The 10,561-nt window shown below is 37.6% G+C and overlaps 1 protein-coding gene, 1 long non-coding RNA gene, 5 other non-coding genes and 2 pseudogenes across 8 annotated transcripts in view; 1 reads left to right on the forward strand and 8 right to left on the reverse strand.

Annotated features, from left to right (window-relative positions):
- Positions 1-215, reverse strand: LOC126391070 (small nucleolar RNA U3). The gene has a single exon (XR_007570017.1). It is a non-coding gene; the product is annotated as a small nucleolar RNA U3 (small nucleolar RNA).
- The window catches only part of LOC126389617 (uncharacterized), a 26,824-nt gene that overhangs the window by 2,607 nt on the left and 13,656 nt on the right, over positions 1-10,561 (reverse strand). For both annotated transcript variants that reach the window (XR_007569880.1, XR_007569879.1), the window contains exons 3-4: positions 8,647-8,722; positions 7,657-7,732 (exon numbers count right to left, since the gene is read on the reverse strand). This is a non-coding gene — a long non-coding RNA (uncharacterized LOC126389617). The remainder of the gene's footprint in view (positions 1-7,656; positions 7,733-8,646; positions 8,723-10,561) is intronic.
- LOC126391083 (uncharacterized) lies at positions 1,839-2,041 on the reverse strand (annotated as a pseudogene).
- On the forward strand, positions 2,095-2,310 carry LOC126391077 (small nucleolar RNA U3). The gene has a single exon (XR_007570024.1). It is a non-coding gene; the product is annotated as a small nucleolar RNA U3 (small nucleolar RNA).
- LOC126389616 (zinc finger BED domain-containing protein 4-like) lies at positions 4,643-5,236 on the reverse strand. Its single transcript, XM_050043302.1, has 2 exons — positions 4,983-5,236; positions 4,643-4,888 (listed from the first exon to the last, which is right to left on the reverse strand). Exons 1-2 carry the CDS (start codon positions 5,203-5,205, stop codon positions 4,728-4,730), a joined length of 384 nt encoding a protein of 127 aa, XP_049899259.1. The 5' UTR covers positions 5,206-5,236; the 3' UTR covers positions 4,643-4,727.
- Positions 7,383-7,610, reverse strand: LOC126391084 (uncharacterized; annotated as a pseudogene).
- LOC126391067 (small nucleolar RNA U3) lies at positions 8,385-8,600 on the reverse strand. Its single transcript, XR_007570015.1, has one exon. It is a non-coding gene; the product is annotated as a small nucleolar RNA U3 (small nucleolar RNA).
- Positions 9,420-9,635, reverse strand: LOC126391068 (small nucleolar RNA U3). The gene has a single exon (XR_007570016.1). It is a non-coding gene; the product is annotated as a small nucleolar RNA U3 (small nucleolar RNA).
- LOC126391072 (small nucleolar RNA U3) lies at positions 10,281-10,496 on the reverse strand. Its single transcript, XR_007570019.1, has one exon. It is a non-coding gene; the product is annotated as a small nucleolar RNA U3 (small nucleolar RNA).

The following is a 10,561-nucleotide window of genomic DNA, read 5'->3' on the forward strand; positions in this document are numbered from 1 at the left end:
CCACTCTGATCATATTCCCTTCATCAATGCTCCACAGAGAAGCAAAGAACAATCATCAATGACAGAGAACATATGACCTGAATCATTATTCTCTGTCAGCTTCATGCTCAGAAGGGAATATCACAACTCATCATCGTGGTTAGCGAGACCACACGCTTTAGAAACACATTTCTCAAATCAGAAACTATAGAAATGATCCCTGAAAGTATAGTCTTAGCTTGATTGAGGCTGAAAACTGCATCTCATTCACTGCAAAGTGATTGTCACTCAGGGTTCAGAGGTACAGAAGCTCATCATTACATGATTCAGATGACAGGTGAGAAAATCTGCTTTGCTTTTTAAGAATCACAATATGTAGATTAGAGTTTCAGTTTCTATTTGTCTCAATAAATATTTTTCAGCCTACTTTTTTTCTACAATAAAGGTTCCGTTCATTTCTTTGAACTGAGCAGCATCAAAACAGTTTTTTTGTGAAAACTATACTGCAAATTTCACAGTGAGATATAGCCTCATGTTTCTATATAATTCAATGCATGTCAACATTGCAACTTGCACGTTAACTATACTATTATGATAGTTATCTGTTTCTTCAAAGATACAAGCATCACACTAAAATATTTACCAATGACAGATTTCTGCAAACACTGTGATCATATTCCCATCCTCATACTGCCAAAATAAAGCAAAACACATTCATCAGTGACAGTGAAGATTTGTTACAAACAAAATTATTACTCACTCTCTGTCTCAGCTCAGAAAGAACTATAATAAATCAGTATTGTGGTAAATACAATACATTTCACACACCTTCAAGAAACCTTGGCCACCACTCCAACAATGATTTGTATCATTCCTTAAATCACAGCTTACAAACACATCTGTCAAGTCCAAAACTGTAACAATGACCTTTGAAAGTATAGTCTTAGTTTGCTTTGCACTGTCTGACTGTAAAAATTCTGTTTCAGCCTGATTACTGTCTACAATAAAGGCAGCATTATGTAATTTTTGGCTTATGATCTCCTTGATAAATTACCCTAACAATTTACTAATTGTTTAATATGTTTCAGTCACACTACTAACAAATGAATTATCTAGTAGTGTCCTCAACAAACCTTTACAACTCCTTACACAACATCTTTAATGCTGTATAAATGATGTCTTTAAGTTAAGTGATCCATTAAGAAAGTTGTTTAGCTNTCACTGCAAAGTGATTCTCACTCAGGGTTCAGAGGTACAGAAGCTCATCACTACATGCTTCAGATGACAGGTGAGAAAATCCAAGACCAATATGTGAAATAGAAGACTAATTTTTCTCACTGATTGGAAAAAGAAAAGACGTGTTCATGTCCAAATAGACATTTATAATACTGTACAATTTGATTTTAATTCAATTTCTTCCAGTTGGTCTGTCTTTCTAAACTTTTTATTTCTCGACATTAAGTCCTCCAGAGGTGATCACATTAACAAAGTGTTTGACTCATGACAAAACCTTGATTATAACATGACTAAAATGTACACTTCAATGTGATTTTCAGACACTGTCTGACTGTAAGAATTCTGTTTCAGCCTGATTATGTTATACAATGAAGGCAGCATTATGCAATGTTTGGCCACTGATCAACTCTGGTATTAAATAATTAACCAATGATTCAATTAAAATTGTTAAATGATCTTTGTCAGTCCACTAATTGATTAAGTATTTACTATCCCTACTAAACTTTGGTTAACTTTAAACAAATATTTGAAAACTCAATCAAAACTGACAATCTGCTTTGAATTTGACACTAAAAAGAAGCAGTTCTATTGAGATAATTGTTTAAGCTTTGACATTTGTGTTGTCCCCACTGATCATATTCCCTTCATCAATGCTCTACAGGGAAGCAAAGAACAATCATCAGTGACAGAGAACATATGACCTGAATCATTATTCTCTGTCAGCTTCATGCTCAGAAGGGAATATCATATCCCATCATCATGGTTAGCGAGACCAGACACTTTAGAAACAACTAGAGGAGCCTATTAATGACAGGGAAGAACCCTCAGTGATAGCAAGTTTGCAGTGAATGAGATGCAGTTTTCAGCCTCAGTCAATCTAAGACTATACTTTCAGGGATCATTTCTATAGTTTCTGACTTGAGAAATGTGTTTCTAAAGTGTCTGGTCTCGCTAACCATGATGATGAGTTGTGATATTCCCTTCTGAGCATGAAGCTGCCAGAGAATAATGATTCAGGTCATATGTTCTCTGTCATTGATGATTGTTCTTTGCTTCTCTGTGGAGCATTGATGAAGGGAGTATGATCAGAGTGGTAGCAAAGCAAGTTTAAAAATGAGCACAGTTTTCTTTATGGACCACTTCGCATTAGATTATCTTTTCATAGCATTTAAGATGTTTTAGGAGTTGCAAAGGTTTGCTGCGGACACTACTTTGTTTCTCTGTGGAGCATTGGTGAAGGGATCAGAGTACCAACAACACAAATGTTAAAGTTAAAGCAAACATTGTAATGGCACATTTTCCTTTCTGTGTAGACTTTAAAGAGTTATGATTCTTTATTCAAATAGTTGTTTACGTGTTTGCCAGAGTTTGGTTAAGACACTAAATAATTGATTTGTGGTTTGACAGAGAACTTCTCTGCGAGAAGTAATCACCAATTTTAATAGTCATTTAAGCATTTAGTTATTCATCAAGTTGGTCCATGGCCAAAATGGCATGATTCTTAGTGATGGTGAAATTGAAGCTTCATGAAGCAGTGAACCACTTTGACACAATTGCTTCAAGAATGACACACTGCTTCGAAGCATTTCATACAGTCGGAAGAGTGACATCTGCTGGCTGTGCGTCAGAACTGCATCTAAGTGGAAGACCTGAAAAAGCCTCAGGACTGCTCGACACATACTGCTTTGTACTTGTATTTAATAAATGTTTTAAAAACAGTATATGTATGTATGTATGTATGTATGTATGTATAAATGTATATTTATGTGTTTGTGTGTGAAAAATATATGTATGTGTATGAAAATATAAATATAAATATACATACATATGGTGTGTATAGAGGGAGCAGGGGAAAGGAATGTGCTTGTGCTACATTGTATAATATACAAGTATTATGTGATGTAGAAATTAATGCTAGTGCTTCTGCAACTTTACCATTGTGGTAATATAAACGGGGTGTACTAGTAAACCAGGGAGTGTTTAAAGATTTTTATTCAAAAAGAGAAGCATTTCAACAGTGCAAGGTTTCAGTCTGCTATTTTTGTGGCTGACTACCTCTCCAGCTTTGGAGAAGACCCGCTCACATGGCACTTATATTGCTGGCATGTGGAGATACTTTTGGGCCATCTTGAAGAGGTTTGGGTAGATACTTTCACGTGATGCCCAGTAAGTGAGCAGGTCTTCTCCTCTGGAGAGGTAGGGCTCAGACAGATACCTCTGAACCTCAACTGTAGCATCTGCTGTTGCACTTTGAGATTGTTGTGTTCTTCCTAAACAAAAAGAAAAGGGAAATTAGCCATCTTTCATAATAAGAAAATGGTGCTTACAGTAATAACAGGCCATAATACAAACTAACTCTGCTGTCTAAAAGATCCCACAAGTTGTCTTCTGCTGAAGGCCCATGTTCTTGTTGGCAGCTGACTGATGGAGTTGATAACATTTTAATACGTGTTACTACAGAGGTATGGAAAACACAATAATATGGAATAATAAATGGTACACTACCTGCGACGTCCACGGCATTCCCCTCTCAACCCTCATGGCTCCAGCGCATTCTGCAGTCAGTTTTGACATGGCCTCCTGTGCATGGGTTTCATGGCCAAAGGCTAATGTCATAAATCTTGGGTCCAAGATGGTGGCTAAGGCCAGAACTCTGACATTTTCAACTGTGCATCGTTTCACCAGCTCATACTGCAGTTGTTTTATCAGATGGAGTGCTGTTTGGTTTTTAATGGCTGATGCCTTTACAGCCAGTTTGTGCTGTACCATTCTGATGAGTGGAATGACTTTTGAGGCAGAAACGTGCTTTGCAGCTGACATCTCTTTTTGGAGGCCAGATGGAAGGGTGCAAGAACATCTAAGCAGTCATTGACTGTCTCATAGTCTACAAATGTGAGGGGAGGAATGTCTGTGGTAAGGGATGCCACTGCCGCACCAACTGGTTCTCGTTGTTCATACAGTCTTTGTAACATCAAGTATGTGGAGTTCCATCTGGTTTCTACTTCTTGAACCAGTTTGTGAACAGGCTTCTGCAGCTGATTTTGCATCTCTGTGAGTTTCTTCTTTGCTTTAGTGCTTGTCCTAAAAAAAAAAGCATCAATTTTTTGGCCTCTTGTTCTGATGTCAGCCAGTGGAGGAGTTTGATCCAGTGCCTTCTTCACAATAAGATTGAAACTGTGGGCTAAACATGGCACATTTCTGACAGCCAATAGTTTGGCACAAAGGATCATATTGGATGCACTGTCTGTGATTAAACAGTGCACGTTCTCTCTCAAGCCCCACTGATTTATCTGCAGCTCCATGGCATCCCTCAAATTTGCTGCTGTGTGGGACTGTGTGAAATGTCCCACACCAAGCAAAACACTCTCTAGCTCCATTTTGTGATTGATAAAGTGGCAGGTGACCCCAAGATAGGCATCCATGTTCATGGAGGTCCACATGTCTGCAGTTAAGCTTACAGACTGTGCTTTCTCCAGTTCCTGCTTTGCCTTGTCTTTAGCCTCTTCATACCTTTACTCCATCATAGCTTGTAAGGCCTGGCAAGTGGGCAGGATGTAGGTTGGGTCCAGCTTCTGTACGAGGGCCCTGAAGCCTTTGTCCTCCACCACTTTAAATGGTTGAGTGTCAAGCACAACCATGTCAACTAGTGCCTTGTCCAATTCAGCTTGTCGACCTTACCATGAAAGTATACAAACATTATTATTTCAAAAAGTATTAATTTCGGTTGAATATAATACTGTTAATGTGTTTTAATCTATAAGAATTACCTTGTCTGGTCTCTGCACCCCCAGAAACAGCAGTAGCAGCAGCAGCTGTTTTGGGTGTCGTTTCTGAGTGTTTGCTGCGCAGGTGTCGCAGCATGGATGATGTGTTGTTGCTGATCGTCAGCTCCTGAGCACAGACAAGACACTTGACCCTCTTGGGGTTGATCAGGTCAAAGTGCTCCCATGCATAAGAGCGCGATCTTTTAGGCACCGGATGCTCTGCCATATCCCTCCCTTACTACTTCACCTCACTCCTCACAAACACACCACGCACTCTCACAAACACACTTTGCACTCTCACAACTCACAACACACTCTTTCAACCACTCAAACAACTCTCTAATGTAACTATCTAATAAGCCTATTCTACTATATGTCTAGCGTGTTTCTATGAATGAATGTTTGTTGTTTATGTATGAATCTGTGTATGTAGGCTATCTATGTGTATTATTTAGTGTATGAAATGTAACTAAATCTATCTAAACCTAATTCCAACTACAATAATACTCTCCTTAGCTTCTTTCCAAATAACAAATATAGCAATAGCGTTGAACTCCTCCTCTCAAAAAACCCACAGTTTGAGCAGTGAATCAGACCCCTTTAAAAGCCTTGACATATTGAAATGCCCAACCCCTTCAAATTTCCCGCGAAGCAACGCAACACGCGGTGATACGTAACGAGGCCTCGCTCACAGTAGTCATGTGATTGTGGACGTGCCGAATCAGAGATCAAAACACTGTCTCGGAACACTTCCGCTTCAAAAGATAGACACTGTGTTGAGCGAACTGACTCGAGCGTAACATCACTAATGATTTTATCTTTAAACAACGATCGGGCAGAAACACAATTATTACAGTGAGACAGTGTCCGAAAAACACAATGAAATGTACATATGAGTCTTCTTGAACACAAAGTTTTCTCGTGAGTCAAACACTTTGTTTGTATGATAACCTCTGGAGGACTTGAGGTCCAGTGATAAAAGTGTACTGAAACAGACCAACTGAAAGAAATAAAATAAAATAAAAATTTAATTTTACAGTATTATGAATGTCTACTTGAACAAAAAAAAAAAATGCTTTATTAAAATACTTGTATTAACTTAAACATGTGTGCTGCTACCACTCTGATCATATTCCCTTCATCAATGCTCCACAGAGAAGCAAAGAACAATCATCAATGGCTTCGGTTACATGATGGCTTCTCATTTGGAATGAAATAAATCTGAATGAAATCATTCGGAATTAAAGTTTTTCCAGGTAGTTTACATGGGAAATATTCATTCCGAATGAGGGTTTACATGGGAGATCAGTTTAATCGCCTTTATTCAGGTCTGCGCAAGGTTTGGGGCAGGGAAGNAATAAAAAGTAAAATAAATAGTGTTTTAAACTGTGCAATTACACAAATACACAATCACATAATGTTGTTGACTGGATTCTTTATTTTTTCTTACTTTTGGCACTCTCAGATATAGATATATAGGCCATTATTGACCTTTTGGAACCCCTCGGCTTCGCGTCGGGGTTCCATACATCCTGTCGGGGTTTATTTCTCCATAACAACCTCCGAACTATACATTATCCCTTACAGAGATAATTCATAACACCTCACAGGTGTGGCATATCACGATGCTGATTAGACAGCATGAATATCGCATAGGCTGGCCACAATAAAAAGCCACCCTGAAATGTGCACTTTTGCTTTATCGGGGGGTCTGTGGGAATCAGAAAACCAGTCAGTATCTGGTGTGACCACCATTTGTCTCACGCAGTGCAACACATCTCCTTCTCGTTACATTACACTAGCTAACGTTAGCCAGTGAGATGACGATGAGATGAGATACACTTTATTGTCCCCCGAGTTGAAATTTGTCTTGGGCAAGTACATACAGCTGCTGCAAAATAGTGTTTTCTTTTTGATTCAACAAAACTATTATCATGACAGATGCGCGAACTAGCGAGTAGCCTATGTTCGTAGTTCGTTCCTTACCTCTCATTTAGGTCTCAGCACACGCGGAGAATCTCTTCATCCCAAAACATGTCCAGTCAGTGCCGGTACACGTGACGCGCTGCGGCGTGATGTGTAAGGCTAAAGGTTACGAGACCTCATATGCAGAAACACAACTCCTTTTTTTTTTTTTTTTTTTAGAAACACAACTCCTGATTGTCGGCTGTAGCGGTTAATATAATTTGTGATCTTTCTATGAATTAGATTTTCATATTTTTTTGTAAAATGTATATTTTTATAAAAAATCCCAGTAAATAGTAACCGAGGTATTTACCTCGGGTACCTCATAGCTAGTTACGGCCATGCATGCACACAAAATTCTTTCATTCGGAATGACAAACGGAATAAACCACCCCCTTTAATCGGATTTAATTTTCAATCGGAATCACCATTTACATGACCACTTTTAATCAGAATGGCCTTTCATTCCGATTAAAAGTGGAATTAAACTGTCCATGTAAACGTACTGACTGACAGAGAACATATGATCTGAATCATTATTCTCTGTCAGCTTCATGCTCAGAAGGGAATATCACAACTCATCATCATGGTTAGCGAGACCAGACACTTTAGAAACACATTTCTCAAGTCAGAAACTATAGAAATGATCCCTGAAAGTATAGTCTTAGATTGACTGAGGGTGAAAACTGCATCTCATTCACTGCAAACTTACTATCACTGAGGGTTCCTCCCTGTCATTAATAGGCTCCTCTAGTTGTTGTATCACAGCAGCCAGTCCTTGCATGACTCTGACAGCACACAGACAGAAGAGAAAATCAGTACTGACTGATAACAAAGAAAAAACAAGAGTAGCATGTATCAAAGTAAGAAAAGTTGATGGTTCAAATACTGACAAGAGAAATGACATATTTCTCTCACTGACTAGAAAAATGAAAAGGTGAGTTCGAGTCCCAATAAATATTCATTATACTGTATACTTGATTTTTCTTTTCATTCTTTCATCTGGCCTGTTCTTTAAAATCATTACCAAAGATCAAGTCCTCCAAAGGTGGTAATATTAGCAACAAAATGCTTGACTCATGAGAATGTTTTTGTGAGGACTAAAATGTAGCCTACACTTCAATGTGATTTTCAGACACTGTCTGACTGCAAGAATTATGTTTCAGCCTGATTATGTTATACAATGAAGGCAGCATTATGCAATGTTTGGCCACTGATCAACTCAAGTATTAAACAATTAACCAATGATTCAATTAAAATTGTAAAAAGGTCTTTGTCAATCCACTAATTGATTAAGTATTTACTATCCCTACTAAACTTTGGTTAACTTTAAACAAATATTTGAAAACTCAATCAAAACTGCCAGATCACATTGAATTTGACACTAAACAGAAGCAGTTCTGTTCAGATAATTGTTTAAGATTTGAAATTTATGTTGCTACCACTCTGATCATACTCCCTTCATCAATGCTCCACAGAGAAGCAAAGAACAATCATCAATGACAAAGAACATATGACCTGAATCATTATTCTCTGTCAACTTCATGCTCAGAAGGAAATATCACAACTCATCATCGTGGTTAGCGAGACCAGACACTTTAGAAACACATTTCTCAAGTCAGAAACTATAGAAATGATCCCTGAAAGTATAGTCTTAGTTTGACTGAGGCTGAAAACTGCATCTCATTCACTGCAAACTTACTATCACTGAGGGTTCCTCCCTGTCATTAATAGGCTCCTCTAGTTGTTGTATCACAGCAGCCAGTCCTTGCATGACTCTGACAGCACACAGACAGAAGAGAAAATCAGTACTGACTGATAACAAAGAAAAAACAAGAATAGCATGTATCAAAGTAAGAAAAGTTGATGGTTCAAATACTGACAAGAGAAATGACATATTTCTCTCACTGACTAGAAAAATGAAAAGATGTGTTCAAGTCCCAATAAACATTCATTATACTGTATACTTGATTTTTCTTTTCATGCCTTTCATCTGGCCTGTTCTTTAAAATCATTACCAAAGATCAAGTCTTTCATCTGGCCTGTTCTTTAAAATCATTACCAAAGATCAAGTCCTCCAAAGGTGGTAATATTAGCAACAAAATGCTTGACTCATGAGAATGTTTTTGTGAGGATTAAAATGTAGCCTACACTTCAATGTGATTTTCAGACACTGTCTGACTGCAAGAATTCTGTTTCAGCCTGATTGTGTTATACAATGAAGGCAGCATTATGCAATGTTTGGCCGCTGATCAACTCAAGTATTAAACAATTAACCAATGATTCAATTAAAATTGTAAAAAGGTCTTTGTCAATCCACTAATTGATTAAGTATTTACTATCCCTACTAAACTTTGGTTAACTTTAAACAAATATTTGAAAACTCAATCAAAACTGCCAGATCACATTGAATTTGACACTAAACAGAAGCAGTTCTGTTCAGATAATTGTTTAAGATTTGAAATTTATGTTGCTACCACTCTGATCATACTCCCTTCATCAATGCTCCACAGAGAAGCAAAGAACAATCATCAATGACAAAGAACATATGACCTGAATCATTATTCTCTGTCAACTTCATGCTCAGAAGGAAATATCACAACTCATCATCGTGGTTAGCGAGACCAGACACTTTAGAAACACATTTCTCAAGTCAGAAACTATAGAAATGATCCCTGAAAGTATAGTCTTAGTTTGACTGAGGGTGGAAACTGCATCTCATACACTGCAAAGTGATTCTCACTCAGGGTTCAGAGGTACAGAAGCTCATCACTACATGCTTCAGATGACAGGTGACGAAATCTTAGATTACTATGGTGAGATTGAAAAGACTAATTTTTCTCACTGATTGGAAAAACAAACATATGTGTACATGTCCAAAAAGACATTTACAATACTGTAACATTAGAATTTAGTTTCATTTTTTTTAATTGGTCTGTTTTTAATCATTACTAGACATTACGTCCTCCAGAGGTGATCAGATAAACAAAGTGATTGACTAATGAGAAAACCTTGTTTTTAAGAAGACTCAAATGTAGCCTACACTTCAATGTGATTTTCAGACATTTCTGCCTGATTATTGTCTGCAATAAAGGCAGCATTATGCAGCACTGGCCAATAATCTACTGGATAACTAATTAATTGATTAACTGACTATTAAAATTGTTGATTAAATCTCTGCCAAACCACTTCTCAATCATGTATTTAGTGTACTTACTAAACTTTGACCAACAGGTAAACAGCTATTGGAGTAAGTGATAATAACCCTTTACAGTTAATTTAGAAAGAAACTCGCTTTATAGAAGTACTTGCACTAACTTTAACATATTTGTTGCTGCCACTCTGATCATATTCCCTTCATCAATGCTCCACAGAGAAGCAAAGAACAATCATCAATGACAGAGAACATATGACCTGAATCATTATTCTCTGTCAGCTTCATGTTCAGAAGGAAATATCACAACTCATCATCGTGGTTAGCGAGACCAGACACTTTAGAAACACATTTCTCAAGTCAGAAACTATAGAAATGATCCCTGAAAGTATAGTCTTAGTTTGACTGAGGGTGGAAACTGCATCTCATACACTGCAAAGAGATTCACACACAGGGTTCAGAG

Source organism: Epinephelus moara, chromosome 5, assembly GCF_006386435.1.
Source record: "Epinephelus moara isolate mb chromosome 5, YSFRI_EMoa_1.0, whole genome shotgun sequence".
NCBI classification, from domain to species: Eukaryota; Metazoa; Chordata; class Actinopteri; order Perciformes; family Serranidae; genus Epinephelus; species Epinephelus moara.

Excerpts from the sequence above, each read along its gene's own strand:
- LOC126389616 (XM_050043302.1), bottom strand. The coding sequence starts at position 5,205 with ATGGCAGAGCATCCGGTGCCTAAAAGATCGCGCTCTTATGCATGGGAG. Across the intron at positions 4,889-4,982 it reads GGGTGCAGAGACCAGACAAG|GTCGACAAGCTGAATTGGAC; the intron begins GTAATTCTTATA and ends TTTCATGGTAAG.